The 17,258-nt window shown below is 39.3% G+C and overlaps 1 protein-coding gene across 1 annotated transcript in view; it reads left to right on the top strand.

Annotated features, from left to right (window-relative positions):
• Positions 1-11,635: 11,635 nt before the first annotated feature.
• Tbh (Tyramine beta hydroxylase) overlaps positions 11,636-17,258 on the top strand; it is a 36,919-nt gene continuing 31,296 nt past the window's right edge. Inside the window, exons 1-2 of the mRNA XM_064691080.1 lie at positions 11,636-11,753; positions 15,349-15,647. Of these exons, the coding sequence (XP_064547150.1) occupies positions 15,470-15,647 (178 nt within the window). The 5' untranslated portion in view covers positions 11,636-11,753; positions 15,349-15,469. The remainder of the gene's footprint in view (positions 11,754-15,348; positions 15,648-17,258) is intronic.

The following is a 17,258-nucleotide window of genomic DNA, read 5'->3' on the forward strand; positions in this document are numbered from 1 at the left end:
GCTGCTCCGTTTGAGTCGCAGTCGCAGTCGCAGTCGCAGGCTCAGTCTGAGTCTGAGTCCCTTGGTCCCTGGCCGGAGTCGGCGCTGGAGCAGCAAAGTGCCAACGCCTCACGTTGCACATTTGCCACATTGTATTGTTGCTGTCATTCCTGACGCCTTCTGCTGTTGTTGTGATTACGTATTTGCTGCCCGTTGCCAAAGTTATATGGCACACACGTACAGCAGCAGCAGCAGCAGCAGCAGCAGCACACGCCCCTACGCCCCCACGGCACCAGTCCACGCCCAGGATGCCACGAGGCCGTCGGTTGGCGCAGGACAATGGCTATGCCGGAATGCAAATGGCGTGTGGACGTGAACGAATCGCGCACACGTCGCAAAATGTTTTTGCTGCCTCTCGAATTACATATGCAGGCCGCGGGAAGCTGAACTCATCACATTGCGCTTAGAGCTGAGCGCGTGTCGTGTTTTCAACACGGTGACACGAACACGCGCCATTAAAGACGACCCGATCGTGTTAAGAAATTGAATATCGTGCGTGCTCTCCAATAAGCTAAAATAGTAGAACTCAGAAATCTTAAGGCATTTACAATAAAAAGTCAAGCGAAAATAATTAAAAAATATCAAAGTTATGTTCATATATTTTGGCATCTGCAAATGGGGTATGGGTCAATTGGTGTTAAGCTCCCGTTAAAGCGGCCTGCATAATCTTAATTAATTTGAATAAGTTTTAATACTGGAAGCTACGAAGAAAGAAGAAGGAATATATGCATATCTATGGCACTGCTGCAAAGATGCATAGATTTATGTGTATAGAAAGGGATCGAAAAGTTTGTAGATAACAACCGCCAAAATGGTTTCAAGATTGTCTTAGATTTTATCTTAATATACTAGCAATGCGACTTAATACTTCAGAGCCTAACTAAAAGGGTTCTTCTATGATTTAAAACTATGGCAAAGCCTGCAAATGGAATCTCAGATAGCTGTTAAACATGATAAAAACAATTGCCCCTTAACATAAGCGTCAACTTTAATCCAAGATATCTGTTAGCTGTTCTTCAATGATATGTCGACATAACATGCATTTATCGATAGTCGTGATGTCGTGTCGTGCCGACACGTGCCCATCTCTATATTAGAGAAACCGTTTCTGCCAGTGTTACGGCCCTACCGGCCAGCGCGCCAATTAAGCAACAAAAGGTCGGTCGCTTGGGCTGTCGTTGCCGTTGCCGTTGCTGGCGCGACCATGTTGACGACTTGGACGCCATTAAAACGAAGCGACGTTGTGAAATGTTTTGATGAAGCCAATGGCTGCCTTTTCGCTTAGCGGAGCGTTCCCCATTGCCCACCCACAAAACGAGTTTGCTCTGCGCAACTTTGAAAGCTTTGCAATTTTTGTTGTTCGCTTTTGCTGCTCCTGCTTTTGTTGTTGTTTGTTGCACATTTCGCAACAAACTTGCCACGAGATGCCGTTACCCAACGCAGTAGCCAATACGTTTGGCAAAGTCACCAGCTTCATGTCTGCAGCAAGCAGCGTCTGACTCCCTTTGCCCCGAGCATTCAATTTCTCTTTAACTTTCTTTTTTTTTTTTGCCCTCTAGGATTGTTTAAAGAAGGGAGGGAGAAGAAAGAAAAAAAAACAGAAAATAAACAAAATAATAAAACGGTAGTGGAACACAACTTGAAGACTCTGCGCACAACAAGTGGACATGGACCAGGCCAAGATGGCTGCCAGCTTGCCTGTCAGTCCGTATGCTGCTCGTTAACGGTAATGGGAACACAGCCAGGACTGTTACGGTCGGTCACGTGAATGGTCTAATTATGACTCTCAGCGCCTGCACAATTGGCACATAATAAAAAATGCATTGGAGCGGCAGAGATGCTAGCTAATGATGCGAATTCATGAATGTGCAATAATTAATTATTTTTATTTAAGTTTCATAAAATCCCATTGGGCTTTAACTTAATTAAAAGCTGTTTGGTTTAGTTTTTATTATCTTATATAACTGAAATCCTTTTAAAACACAATCTAAACCCAGTTTAAACAGTTTGGCACGCTGACTAATTCTGTGGAGGAATAAACATACCATGCGATCCAACTAAGTTAATCAAGCACGTTAGCTAAAGTAATTTGTGATCACGTGCATAAATACAGGATTAAACGCGTATTTCATTTTAATCGAAAGCGGGCAGTGTGACCGTTGGATATGTTTTAATTTATTTCATATAAATGTCCGCTGCTCATTCGACTGCCTTCGCTTGTGCATATATGTACATACATACATCTACTATTTATCAACAAAATGCACACCTCGGCAATTTGACATTCGTTTATTTATTTATGTGCCAATAAAACCACAAAATGTCAGCAGCGTTGTTGTATTTGAATTTATTGAAGCAGAAAAAAAAATGCAATGTAGAACATACATTGGTTTTGCATATTAAAAGCGCCATCAATTGTACCATTGTGGAAGTATCATATCGATATCACATTTATTTACACTTTGCGATAATATCGATAGGCGATCGCTCGAGACATCGCGGCTCATCGCTGCTGCTAAAGCTAATATCGATGGGGCGATCGTCAGCTGGTAAGTGCTGTCAAAATGGCGGGCAGCGCAAATGGCTGCCATTTTCAATATTACAGTGACTTTTAATTTTTTACGCATTTCAATTAATCATGACATATGTTCATATATGTATATATAGGAGTGCAAACATGTGAGTGAGCAAACATTAAAACTCCGTTCGTTCTTGAATGGTCGACGCCAATCCAATTAGTTGCGGACAGTGCAAACACGCAGCGTCCAACTTCGTCTACTCAGTTTCACTTCGACTGTGGCTGCCGGGCAATAAAAATGAAAACAGCAACAAACAATAAGAGCAGCAGCAGAGCAGCAGCAGAGCAGCAGCAGCAGCAGCAGCAGTAAAAGAACGAAGGAAGCAAGCGGACATGGAGCCATTCCGAATGGGAACACATTCACACGCGCGTTGGCACGTGTACAGTGGACGAGTTTCCCTGCTGTCGTTGTTGCTGTCGTTGTCGTTGTTGGTGTTGTTGTTGTTGTGCATGGGTAAGTTTTTGCGGGTGATGGACGCGCACGAAGAGCTGCTTTTTATTATACCCTGCACTTGTGCAAGTGCATCGGTGTATGCTGATCATATGCACATAATATAACAGTTACTTGATATGTTTTTCTGTTGTTTTGCTGTAAACAAAAGAGCATTCGAAGTGGTCCGTAAGAGCTTTTTTATCGTATGTGCTTCAATCAGGTTAAAAACGATATATTCCTCTTGAAAGGGGGTTTTAAAATCAACTCAATTTTGAGAGTATTTCACTCTTTGCTTTGCATTTTTTTTTGTTTCTCTGAACCTTTTTATACCCTGCGTCCATTGAAGACAAGATAAGAAAGTGGACATTGCAGTCTTATATATATTATTGATCCTTTCAATGCCTTGCGCGGCTGACAATCTCTAAAACTAAAAGCTAGAGACTAGAAATTTTGCATGTAGGCTCATTTGGACTCGAATCGAAGTTTGCAAATGTATACGGGGTATCGCCTAGTCGGGCACTTTTGATAAAAGCATTTACTCGGTTTCTTTCCCTGGGTTTTCAACTATTAATAGAGTCGAGTTGTTTGCTTAGTTTTATTGTTTTGCAGACGGACTTCTGGCTAGTCATAATTCAATGTTGTCAACTGGCTTCTAATAAAATTTTAAATTTAGAGAGCTTTACAATTTGAATTGATTTCTTGTCACAAAAGGACATGCAAGGAATGCTGTTCGTTTTTACAGTGAGTTACTTTGTCCTTTAAGCTTGAAGCGTTGCGTTTTAAAAACTTTAGCTTTAATTTATTAAGAAAACATAGATTTTCTTCGTTTTGCCAAGAATCAGCGAGCAATTTTGGCTTCAATATGACAGGTAGAAGCCAAAGTTGATCAAGTGGACAAGCTTTAAGTAGATATTTTCTAAGTACATATAAGTACATATATATTCTAAACAAGTAAGAGGTTCTAGTCGGGAGCTACCGATTAGGGGATACCCTGAACCCTCTTCTACTTGATATATATATACTATTCTAAAAGCTACATGTCAAGTTTGGTGACTCTAGCACTTATTATTTACCAAAATTGCTCAAAAAACAGGATTTCGATATCGCTTTTTATCGATTACTTGGAAACGGGGCAAGTTATCGAATATCGGAAAAAAATATCGGTGCGCGGGCACTAGGAGGACCTACAGCTAAAATTGTAAGTCTTTAGCTCTTATAAGTTCTGAGATCCTTGCGTTCATACATACGGACAGACGGACGGACGGACGAACGGACAGACAGACAGACGGACATGGCTAAATCGACTTGGCTATTGATGCTGATCAAGAATATACATATATACTATATCTGCCTCTTACATGCATTTGCACAAATACATTATACCCTTTTTACCCATTTTTAATGGGTTCAGGGTATAAAAATATGTTGCCTTCAAAGTGTTTAGATCCCCAAACTTCCTGCTCAGTAATTGCCCTTTTATTTGTGAACAATTATTTGAACCGGCGACCTGCCGTTTGTTGGTCCGTCGCTCAGACGGACCTCCTTGAAGGTCAAATTTATCAATTACTCTTCTAAGGGTTCACTTTCAGCCCTGAAGAAAGCCTCAGCTATGCGCTGATCCCCAATCAGATGTTTAGCTAGGAGAAACTTCTGGCAGCTCGTTCACATTTGCGAGCGATCACTGTAGGCAATTGTCTGAGCCAAGTTCGAGATTGAATGCTCTTTGTCCAATTACAAGTTAATTGCGCTATGTTGTCGCACTTGAATTGCATTTAGAAATAAACTTTATTAAATGGAATTCAAATTGAGATAAGAATTTTTTTTGGCAATTCAGCTTTGCCAAACGAGAATAAATGCTGACTGGCTGGCAAAATTGTTATGCATACAAGAAGAGACAAAAACAAATGCAAAAATGCAAAATAAATGCATTGGCATGAAATAAATGCAGATATTTTGCATATTTCAATAAACTTATCAAATATTTGAAATGCATGCATGCATGGGGAATGCAATATAATAAATGACAAAGGCGAGCGAATAATGCCGCACTCTTGAGTCCGGCGTTCAAATGCGCAAAAACTGTTGACGGCTCCGGCAGGTGATTGAGGTGATCGGGCGGCTCGGCTGTCTCTACATTGGTATCGGCTTTAATTAAAAAGTTACCTGCAAAAATGTTTAGCTATTTTGCCTGGCAGCCATTGCAAATGTTTGCCAGCTACGGCAACGAGACGAGGCCAGGCGAGGCCAGGCGAGGCCAGGTGAGGCCAGGCGAGGCCAGGGCAAGGACTCGAAGGCAGCCCTCAACAAACCAGCTAAGCAACCAACCGAAGCAACCAACCGACCGACCGACCGACCGACCAACCAACCATCGAAGCTGCCAGTCAATGGAATTTTACCGGTTTTGCGGTGCTAGCTAAACTTTCTATTAGATTTTCTTGCACACGATGGCCATGCAATTGGTTTGGCTCCCATCTCAGACCCAGTCCAAGTCCCAGTCCCAGTCCCAGTCCAAGTCCCAGTCGCAGTCGCAGTCGCAGTCGCAGTGTCGGTCTCCTCCTTTGCACCGCTCAGCCGTATCCGTGTCCATATCCCGTTCGGCATCGTTGGACAGCTCGTGGCGTATTGCGTATTGTTGCAAGGCCCAACTCTTCCTTTCACGCTCCCACTCTCTCAGCCACATCCTTTCACCCCCCCCCCCACCCCCTCCATTCAACTGGTAACCTCTTTGCACATATTTCTATATCAATTTGCGTTTACATATTGCATTTTAATGAATTTTCTGTTACCATTTGAGTTGATCCAAGCCTTTCGGCTGCAATTCGACCCTATTTAAATTGTATAAACTCAACAACAAATGGCTCTCGTTTTGCATGCCCTCGGGCAGCACTGGGCAGCACTGGGCAGTACTGAAAAACATAATATTTAAAAAAAAAAATGGGAATTGTTTTATTACAATTCGGAGAATTTAAATGACAAACGCTTGAACTAATGCCTAGCTTTACGAACCTTGGGCTCGGTCCGAGCCAGGAAATTGGATTCGCACCGCGAAGCGAACCAACGTTCATGGATATTATGGATCTGTAGGCCTGATTTGTATACCCTGTAAGTTAAGATAACAGAATGAATGCTCTTTATTCAAGCATACATAAATATTACTTAAGCTTTTTGCTTAAGGAAAGTGTTTCTCTGGGAAGATACGAATGGGTGTCGCCTGGAAGATTGATTTACGATAGTTATAAGATTTTCTGTTTGGATCATGTTGATTATTTATAAAAGTTCAAGTCGCTTTAAACTTGCTTGGCAGGTTAATTAACTCTTGTGTTCTCTGGGGATTAATAAAAACTGTGTACTGGGTGTCTTTTAGTCGATCAATATCAACTGGAACTTTATTACTCTCTCTTTTTTTTTTTAATTTGAAGTTATATGAAGTTAACTATATAACATACGGATTTGAACCTGAAACTTTACCAAATCTTTGACATCCATCAAGGAGGAATGGATTTTTGGAAAATTGTGAATTTGAACAAATGAATTTAAGCAGAGATCTCTGCAAATGATTTTGAAGCCCATCGGATGGTAAACAAACAAGTTTCATTTAACCGTTTTTCACGATTTTTCCACACTTGCGGGTGGAATTTAACAAAACGTCGTTTTAAAGTGAACCTCCATCACATAGGGTAATTACAGTAAAAATTTCAGCTGCCCAGCTCTTACGGCTTGGGTTTGATCAGAAATACATATGGCTTTTCCATTAATAAGTATCGAAGATATTAAAGATAATTTCTAAATTATTAGTACAAGGTATTTGCTTAACTTTTCCAAGAGCTCTTCTGTATGGACTGACAAATATTAGATTCCATTAATATGAGCCCAAGAAATAAGTTGAACAAGTTGTGACCCGGCAATAAATTAGTCATCAGCTGTGCCAAATGGATTGAAGACCTTTCAGGCAAATGGGTTATCATATTTTTGGGCCATTTGTTATCGCAAATAACTGGGAGACTGAATCGTAAGCACTTTGGGTGTCAGAATATCTGCTGGGACGGAGGGCAAACTATGTCCATTCCATTCATCTGAAAATCGCTCAATTTGTACATATTGCCGTGTATATATGTATATATATATGTATATATGTATATATATATGGCATGCAATGGAAGTGAACATAATTTGAATACAAATCGCTGCATATTTATTTTATAGCCATCGCATACTTTTCGGGGCGCAGCGAACCACTGACTGCTTGGCAAGTGGCGTCATCCTTATCTGTGTCAGCGTCAGGAGTCGTACTCTTTGCGGTTGTGGGTTGTTCGTATACCCTGTACCCCGATACCCTTTACCCATTGAGAACATCTTTGAAGATGGTGTAAATTGCGGAAGGCGGTTGCTGAGAGTCCATAAACTGTATATACTTTTGATGGGCATTAACATTTCCTTCGATCTCAGAGTTCGAAGATTGTAATAATGCCTGCTTAGGATTTACTTAAGGTCTAAAAGATATCCATTTCGACAAAATTGTTGGCAAAGGAAATCTAAAAGGAAAAACCAAAGAATATTTCACTTTTTTCGCCTCCTTCCAAGGCCACAAGGCCAAAATTGAACAATTATAGGCGCACTCTCTCATATATAGATCTGATTTCTGGTACATAGGCGCCCATGAATGTCATCTTGAGATGTTTAAAATGGCACAACAATCGGTCATTTAATGTCTCAGTTATTGAGAAATGAATTTTGCTTGTTGTTGAACTGAGGATGGAATTTGGAGCTGCGTCTAGGGTAACATCTGGACGGGCTTTGCCATGGAACCTGCTGCTGTTGCTGCTGCTTGATGTATTTCATGAATTCTTTATCTAGTCGGTTGCCAGTTGCCATTTGGTTCAAGTTGTGAAAGTGAAATGCGAGTCGCCCCTGCTCGTTGCGAGTTGCCTGCCGCCTGCTGCCTGCCGCCTGCTGCCTGCCGCCTGCTGCCAGCTGCAACTGTGTAACATTATGACAGCTCAAACTTATTTTATGGCGTGAGTAAAATGAGCAGCATCAGCAGCTGTGGGCTGGTTGGGGGGCGGTCAAAACAATTGTCAAATGGCAGCAAATGCAACAGCGGCAGGCAGCAAATGTAGTCAACGCTATTTGTGGCAGCAACCGAAACGTGTGCGGCAAACTTTGTCTGCCATGCAAAAATATGCGAGTGGCAACAGCGCAAACATTGCGCAAATACTTTTCGCAGCTGCTGTTGCATGCGGCTGTGCGACTGTGCGGCAGCATGTGGCAGCATGTCGTCTGCTGTTGCAGTTGCCGCTGCTGATGCTAATGTGGCGCCAAATGTGGCAGCCGCCGCGATGCGGGTTAACATAAACACAGATCAATCTCAATCACACTCGTGTTGCTGTCTGTCTCTGTCTGTCTCTGTCTGTCTGTCTCTGTGTGTGTGTGTGTGTGTGTGTGTGTGTGTGTTTAGGTGTTTGCACAAATTGGTTGCAATGATGATTGAGCAGCTGACAAATACAGATACAGTTGCACTTGCCATCGCACTTTTTGCATTATTTAGACTTGTCTAGCACAATTGTACATTGGGCTTATCGGTTATCGTTATCGATTAAACATCAACTTTGCTTTTGGCCCAAAAACTGTCAGCTAAGGCCATTTTAGTAACTTGAACTTTTTAGCTTGTTACAATTTTGACTTTTCTTTTTAAAAAACAAAAGCTTTCAGCTTGGCTTTTCGTAGTACAGTGATAACATAGCGAGGTCGAACGACTCGGTTTCTTAATTGTAAAATATATTAATATACCAAATATATATCAAATACGTAAAATACATAAGATACATAAAATATATAAAATATTTAAAATAGTTAAAATATATAAAATACATAAAATATATAAAGTATAATAGAAATAAAATCTAAAAAAAAATATTTAATATATTAACAAAAAAAGGAAATAAAATCTAAAGCTTTATCTTTGCTCAAGTTAAATTTTGTGTCTCTAGCTCTTATAAGCTCAAAAAACAGAATTACGCTAACGATTTGTTATCGATTTCGCGGAGTTAGAGAAAGTTATCGGAGATTTAAAAAAAAAAGACACTTGATTTGCGCTTGAGGTAGAAAGACATACGTTCCCCAACTTAAGTATCTAGTAGAGGGATCGGTTAAGCCTCGGATAAATACTTTGTGTACTAAATGTTGTGTCTATTACTTTGATCGATTTCGCAGTTATCGATTGATTTGCGTGTGCCATAGACAGAGCCACATTCCAAATCCTAAGACTCTAGCACTTATAGGACAGGCAGCTGGGATATATCTCCTGCTGCCTGTTACCATATGTGTGCACAAAAAGATTATACCCAATTTTAGACATTTTCAAGGGGTTTCGGGTGTGAGGAAGATCCACTTCAAGTTTTGTAATTCATTAATAATTACGCTACTCACTAAATGGCGATCTTTTGCACGCGTCCACTGTAGAGAGGAACTCCGGCGATTTGGCTACTTGTTAGTATTTTACAGTTACAGTTGTAGGCCATCCGCCCGCCTTTAAATGTCACGGTCTAGCTTGGCATTTAAATAAGTATCCTCGTTATTTAGTCGCCTTAATGACGCTGTCACTTGGACATTTCACCTGTCGAGAAAGGCAATTTTGTTACTTATTTTCAATTCTAATTTTAAATAAGCCAGTGTCACTTTCACTTTTCACTGTTAAAGGTCAGCTTCTTGGCAAATTATTTATGAAAATATATACATATAGCTAGCATTTTTCAATTGAAAATGTATTTGTATTTGCATTAGCGAAATATTAGTTGGATGTGCTTTTAGCACGTTTCTATAACAACTTTTTCACCATAAAAAAGAAATTAATTAAATAAAGAGCATGTAGACAAATGAATATAATTTCGTAAAGTTTATTGAAATGAACAAATTCCTTTGTTTGAATTGTTCACTTTATGTTTTTACTACTTTTTGTTTGTTAAAATTGTCGCAAAATATCTAGTTAAATAACAATTAAATTCGAACATCGGTCAAATTGTTGTTTAATACTTATTATAAATAAAATCGCAAGTAAATAATTAAGTACGCGTGCCACGTAACGCATAAATTTAAAGCTAGCATAAAACATTACAACTTAATTACTTATTTAAATTGGCATTTTTATTTTTTGAGATTATATTTAATATAATTGCATTGAGCAACCCAAACGCTTCGCTTTTTATTGGCAAATTTTCCCCAACAATTTTCCGTCACGTTTCAATTGTCAATTTTTGGTGGCCAAAGCCATATTTTCGACAGCTTCCAGTTTTGATACCTAAGCACATGGTCTCTTTTTTAATTTTATTATTATCTCTTTTTGAGCCCCAAACTTCGCGCTCAATGTGCCGACATGAACTAAAGAATTAAGCAAAAATGTCTGGCAAAATAAAATATGGATATATTTGATTATAATTTATGAAGTGCCTGAAATTGCTATGCTATTAAATTGATTCTTTTCGTAAATATTATGCTAATGCAGAGTCTTTTTGCAAAACAAATTAACATTAATTACTTTCAGAGTAAGAGCGCAAGGCACTTCAAAATGAATAAACAGAAAAATAGCTGCATTTCGAAATCAAGCAGTTTTATATAGCATACTTTTCGGAGCTTTCAATTTATATATTAATTTAGTTTTAGCTATTTTAAAAGAGTTGCAAACAAAATTGGTTGAAATTATGCTTAAAAATGCAATTAGCCTTAATCATATTTTGGCAAATGCTAGGGTATTTAAAATGCCGGATATCATGCGGTTGACTTTACATAATTAATTGGTGTAATTGTAATTTTTTTTTTTTATTTTAAATAAATGATTGCATTTACTTGACATGCAGAAACATGCAAATGCACACATGTGTATAGGTGTTACGCACAATTGACACGGTAAATTTGCAGGTTAAATAATATTCAGCATAAGCATTGCAATTGCATTTTCCGTAATTGCCAGAATAATCGTAATTACGCGAATAAAAGGCAGACGTGCACACACACACACACACACAGGCACACGCACAGAGTCCGACAGGAGAGATACATAGTTAATTGAGCAGTAGCAGGCTTTACAATTGTTCTTGTTACTGTTATTTGTAATTGCTGTTGTCCTTTGCTCTTGTTGTTCTTCTTTTTCTTTTTCTTCTTCTTGCTGTTGTTGTTCTTGTTGTCATTAATGCGAGTGTTGGCACTTTCGCACGCAGCAAGCAGCTTTTTGCTGCTGCCTACCCCACCGCGCCAACATTGTGAAAAAGTTTGCTGGTAAACACATTCATAAAGCAAATATGCAGGCAACCAACCAACCAGGCAGCGATGCCCAACACCAACAACAATGCCATCATCGCTGCCAGCATCGCTGCCAGCGTCGCTGCCCTTTGTCGCTGCCGCTGCCGCTGACGTTGTCGTTGTCGTTGTCGCTGCCAACACGGACATATGCTAAACGCCAGCGAATAACACAAGCAAGGCCCAGCCAAAGCGAGCCGAGTCGAACCGAATCGCAGCGAACCGAACTTAAGCCGAACGCCAGCCGTTGGCGTCTTGGTATAAAAGCCGCTGGCAGCAACAATGCCGTCCAGCATTCTACGTGCGGCAGGCGTAGGGCGCATAACATACTACACAGCGAGTTGGCAGAGCCCAGACAGCAGCACTGGCAGAGACGCGTTCTTAAAAAGCGCGCGCAAAAGCATTGCTTGAACGGTAAATGTAAAACGGTTAAAACGGCACAAGAGTCGCGCGCGAATTGAGCGCTGTTTACATTGCCATTATAAATCCGGCGAGCGCTTTGTTTGTGTTTGTGTTGATGTTGGCAAAAAAAAAAAAAAAAAAAAAACAGGAAGAAAAAAAAAACCGAAAAAAAGAACATTATTTTCTGCTGTGCCCCCCACCCCCGCCCCGTCTGTGTGTCGTCTGCTGTTTTCTTTTCTTCTTTTTTTTTTGTACATTTTGTTGTTGTTAGTGTGCAAAGTGCATAACCAAGAAAATAACCGGCCAAAAATTGCAAACGGAAAAGGAAAACGGAAAGTGTTGCATTTCCGTGTCGTCTGCAGTTCACAGTTGTTGTTGTTGTTGTTGCTGTTGTTGTTGTTGCTGCTGTCGCTGTTACCTTCAACGATTTTGGCCACATTTGGCACCTTTTGGCGCCGCATAAAATGGCCGCAGGTGCTGCCGACAAGTCGCATCAATATTTCGCAATTTGGCCATAAACAAATTCTCGCCAATATCCGTTGACCTTTTCAAAATGGGCCAAAACAAATTGCAAATTGCATCGTAAAATCATTTAATTCATGATTTACGGCCTTTTCGTGTTATCAATATACAAAAGGAAATTGCGTTTTATACACTGTGCAAAAAATTACGCAAGTTTCTTTGCCCAAATTTTTTTAATATTCAGCTGTGAGAACTTTATTAAAGTGTATTTATTAATATCTTTCATATGTTGGCAAATATTTTGAAATATTTTTGCTTGAACAATTTGTATATCTTTTCTTTAAAGTGTAAATTTTCATATAAATTGAATGAAATTACTAAATAATATAAACTAAATTTATAAGACATTTTTTATTCAATTTCATGTATTCTCTTGTGAATACGTTCAGTTTTATCTCAATAGGGCACAGATCTAAAAAAATAACTAGAAAAGAATATTTCAATATATTATATATGTTTTCTGAGAAACTAGTTTTTGCTTTTCCAAAGAATATTTTTGAAATATAACAGATAAGCAGCATAAAAACTTGACTATATATTGTTTATATTAGAAACTAAAAAGGTTTCTTATTGGATATTTAGAGAATTCATATTTTTCTTATTTTTTCATTTTGTTATTATTCTTTACCTTTATAAGTATATTCAAACGAAATATGTTTACAAAATGATGTTTGTATTTATTTAAATATTTGAAATATGAATGAAAAAAATTGTATATTTTGTTTAGTTAAATATTCTAACCATCAAAAGAAAAAAATTATGTTTGTGTTTATTCAAATATTCCAAACATGAAATTAAAAAGTTTTTTTTTATGTATATTCGAATATTCGAAACTTGTAATCTGGCAAACAATTAGAAAATATATAATTTTAAATTTAAAATATAAATCAGATTTTATATCCAGCCTCCCTTTTTTTCAGCCCAATTAAAATTTGTATGCCGAAAAACACATAAAAACAACTCAAAAAAAAAAAAACTAGAAACCATATTTTTATTTAAATTAAAAATCTTAAATGTCTCAAATATTAGCAAAGTTTATTTTGTCCTTTATTTCGTAAAATGTGTGAAGACTTTTCCGTACTAAAAGGATTTTTTGTGTTCTTCTTTAATTAAAGCAGTTTTTCGTGCTATTTGCTTTTTTTGTCAGCTTAATAGAATATTTATTATATTTTTAACAAAACAATTTACTTTTTCACTGGCGGGCAGGGGAGGAGGGGTGGAAAGGCCACAGAGAAAACCAATTGAAATGAAGTCCTTTTTAAGCCAAGCCAGGCAACGTTGAGCCGCATTACTGCACAAATGTCTGAATCTGTCATTTTCGCAAGAAAATCTTCCTATTTCAGCAACGGCGGTACGTGGGATATCAAAATGGAAATTGCATTCCCAGCAACACGTACAGAAAGTTGCCAAGTTTTGCTTCAAATTTAAGTACTTTCCAAAGTATTTCGTTTAGCGGGCGGCTCTCCGACATAAAAGTTGGACCCCAAAAAAACAAGAAGAAGAAGAAGAAGAATAACAACAAAAGACACGTTAGAAATTGCATTTTAATTTGCTTTCAATTTCGTTCACTGTAAACCAGAAGAAAAAGAAGCTTATAACATTATGCCAGATGGCCTGAACCTAATTGGAAAGGTGGTCTAAATATATATAGGTATTAGCTAATTGTGCAGCTGAAATTATATAATTTGTTTGTTTGCCACGAAAGGAAATTATGTTAAAACAGATCAGCGTATAGAATTCATCCAAAACCTTTCCTAAGTGTGCGCATTAGAAAATGCAACTACTTCTTTAAGAAAATGCAGTCAGTCTGTCCGTCAGTCAGTTCGTCAGTCAGTCAGTACGTCTGTCAGTCAGTTCGTCAGTCAGTCAGTACGTCTGTTAGTCAGTCAGTCAGTCAGTCAGTCAGTCAGTACGTCTGTCAGTCAGTCAGACAGTCAGTCAGTCAGTTTGTCAGTCAGTCAGTCAGGACGTCTGTTAGTCAGTCCGTCAGTCAGTCCCCCTGTCAGTCAGTCAGTTCGTCAGTCAGTCAGTCAGTCAGTCAGTCAGTACGTCTGTTAGTCTGTCCGTCAGTCAGTCCGTCAGTCAGTCAATCAGTTAGTCAGTCAGTCCGTCAGTCAGTTAGTCAGTCAGTCAGTCAGTTAGTCAGTCAGTCCGCCTGTCAGTCAGTCAGTCAGTTAGTCAGTCAGTCAGTCAGTCAGTTCGTCTGTAAGTCAGTCCGTCAGTCAGTCAGTCAGTTCGTCAGTCAGTCAGTCAGTCAGTCAGTCAGTCAGTACGTCTGTTAGTCAGTCAGTCAGTCAGTACGTCTGTCAGTCAGTCAGACAGTCAGACAGTCAGTCAGTCAGTCAGTTCGTCAGTCAATCAGTCAGTCAGTCACTCAGTCAGTCAGTACTTCTGTCAGCCAGTCAGACAGTCAGTCAGTAAGTCAGTCATTCAGGACAGACAAATTGATATGTGTATTAAAAGCCAGTGTTGTGTGCACTTGATGCGGTTGATTGATTATACTTTAGTTTGACATGGTAAATGTGCAGCTTAATGCGATGCCACAAATTGAAAGCCATTTTAATCAACTTCATGTTGCGTTGCTATGGATATGTTCTATCCTAGCAGAGAGAGAGAGATATAGCTAGATATTAAGCTGCACTTGATTGGCGCATTTTAGGCATGATAAATGTATCGTTACATTAACCGTTGCCACCCTGTCAAACTTTTGGCTACATCACACGCCCAAATGCACCGCACTCCGACTGACTTGGCATGCCAATTAATACAGAGGGAGATAGAGATAGCGAGAGAGAGAGATGGAGAGAGAGAGAGAGAGAGAGAGAGAGATAGTCAGCCAGTGTTTGGTCGCAATGTCAGTTTGGATTGCGTCGTACACGTAGCTGTGGCACGTTGAGAACTTTTTAAATAAGTTAAAGCCACTGCGGAGCAATGAGAGTTAAAAACCATGGCACAAGGCGCGAGTCTGTGTGACTTGCGGCGCAGCAAAGTATGCTGCACAAATTGTGCAAATTGTGCGCCGTATAAATTAAGGCAAAAAACACAAAAGTGACTAATTTAAATTTATATATTATTTTATTTTAAGCATTTGTGTGCTTACAATCGAACAACAACAACAAGAACAACTCGAACAGGCAGTCAACGACAGCAACGCGACTTATAAACGATAAACGATAAACAGCGGGCGATTATCGTAACTGTCAAAAATGTCGCTGCAGCCAAGCAAAGGCCAAACGGATGTCGGCAAGAGGGAGCAGCAAAAAGGGAAGCAGCAGCCACAGCAGCAGCTAAAACAACAAAGGCAGTCAATGCAGCTGCTGTCCGTTATTGCAATGCTGCTGATGCTGACGCTGCTCACACAACCGCTGAGCGTCGACGGAAATCGTAAGTATAACGAAAAACGAAAGAGTAAAAGCTGAAGAGCGTAAAAGAGAGCAGATTCAACTTTGAGTGATCGCCTGAAATTTAAAAGGCGACAATATATATCTCTCTGTGCTTGCTTTGCTTTCTCTTAATCTATTTCATTCTATTATCTTTATTTCAAACATATATTAAGAGCACATGTGTTACACACGTACTCTGTTCCACGAAAGAGAACATTTTTTGCACAAGAATTTATTATGAACTTCTTTCAAATGAATTTTTAATGAAAATATGTTTTCATTTCCTGCTCCATATAAATAGTTAGGTTTCTGAACATTTGCATATTAATTTGGTTACGATGTTTGTCTTTTTCTTATACATATTACATTTATTTCAAAAGCATAGTTGAAACATTTACAGGGAACTTTTATGCTTTAGAACATAAGGAAAAATGTGTATACCGGTCTATGGACAAATTTATGTGCCACATGTGACAGCCACTTGAAATGTGCTTATTTGCAAAGTATAAACAAAAACTAATTCTGTTTATTGCATTTTTAACATTTTCGGAAATATTTAAAGCATTTTGTGTTCTGCTTTATTGCAGTTTTTATTAAATTTGTAAGGGAGCTTATTAATCCAGCACTAATTTGACTTTTTTTACACAAAATTAATTTTATTGAAAAAGTTTTTTGTGCGCGTCTCATTTTAACATAGACAATTAGTAACTCTGCCATTTCACCAACTCCGTACGATTTTAGCATGGTCGCGAGAACAGCTCAGTGCAGAGTGTAGCTATAAGAAGAGAGAGAGAGAGGGAGTGAGAGTGACTGAGTGAGTGAGGGTGAGAGCAAGCTTAGCTTTGAGTGATTCTCTGAGTGTGTGACCAACACATAAGTGCAGCTTATGCGGATGTACAGCTTAGTCGCGAGCATAGTTCAGCGTAGAGTGCAGCTAGAACAAGAGTAGGAAGGAAAGAGAGAGAGAGGGAGTTAGAGCGTGAGAGCATGTTGAGCTTTGAGTGATCGCCTGAGTGCTTGATCAACATATAGGCGCAGCCCATGTGAATGCGTAGCTTAGTCGCGAGCACAGCTCAGCTTGGAGTGCAATCCATTAACTGCTGCTTGGCATTGCCTGCAACTCCTCCATTACGTTTTTTTATAAACCGTTATACTGTCGGTCGGTGTTAATGGCCGCTGCCACTTAACGATGGCTGCAAAAAAGTAACTCATACGCCGCATTGTATGATATCATATGCAAAAGCATGCGTTTGGCATTAAGTTATCACAAGGCAATAGAAATGTTGAGAGGGTGAGCACGACTTGTGACACGTTTGTTTGTTTGTATATTTCTTCCTAACAAGCATTAAAATATACACACGCACACACACACACACAGTCAGACAAGCAGAGCCACTGAAGGAGCTGCACGACAGCTTCAACAGCGAGTTCAAAGTAGTTGGCTCCGGGTTGCCCAATGGCCCAATGACGACGCGTTGGTTGCCAACAAGACGCGTATTAAAAATCAATAGAACCAACAAATGTATCCTTCCATTGGCTGAAAAGGACAACAAGACTAAAAAAAAAAAACACCCACACACACACTTCCGTGGCGCCGTCTTTGGCTCGCTGC

The sequence above is a fragment of the Drosophila montana genome, unplaced genomic scaffold, assembly GCF_035044405.1.
Source record: "Drosophila montana isolate Dmon_TW-CO22-7 unplaced genomic scaffold, ASM3504440v1 contig_3325_1, whole genome shotgun sequence".
NCBI classification, from domain to species: domain Eukaryota; kingdom Metazoa; phylum Arthropoda; class Insecta; order Diptera; family Drosophilidae; genus Drosophila; species Drosophila montana.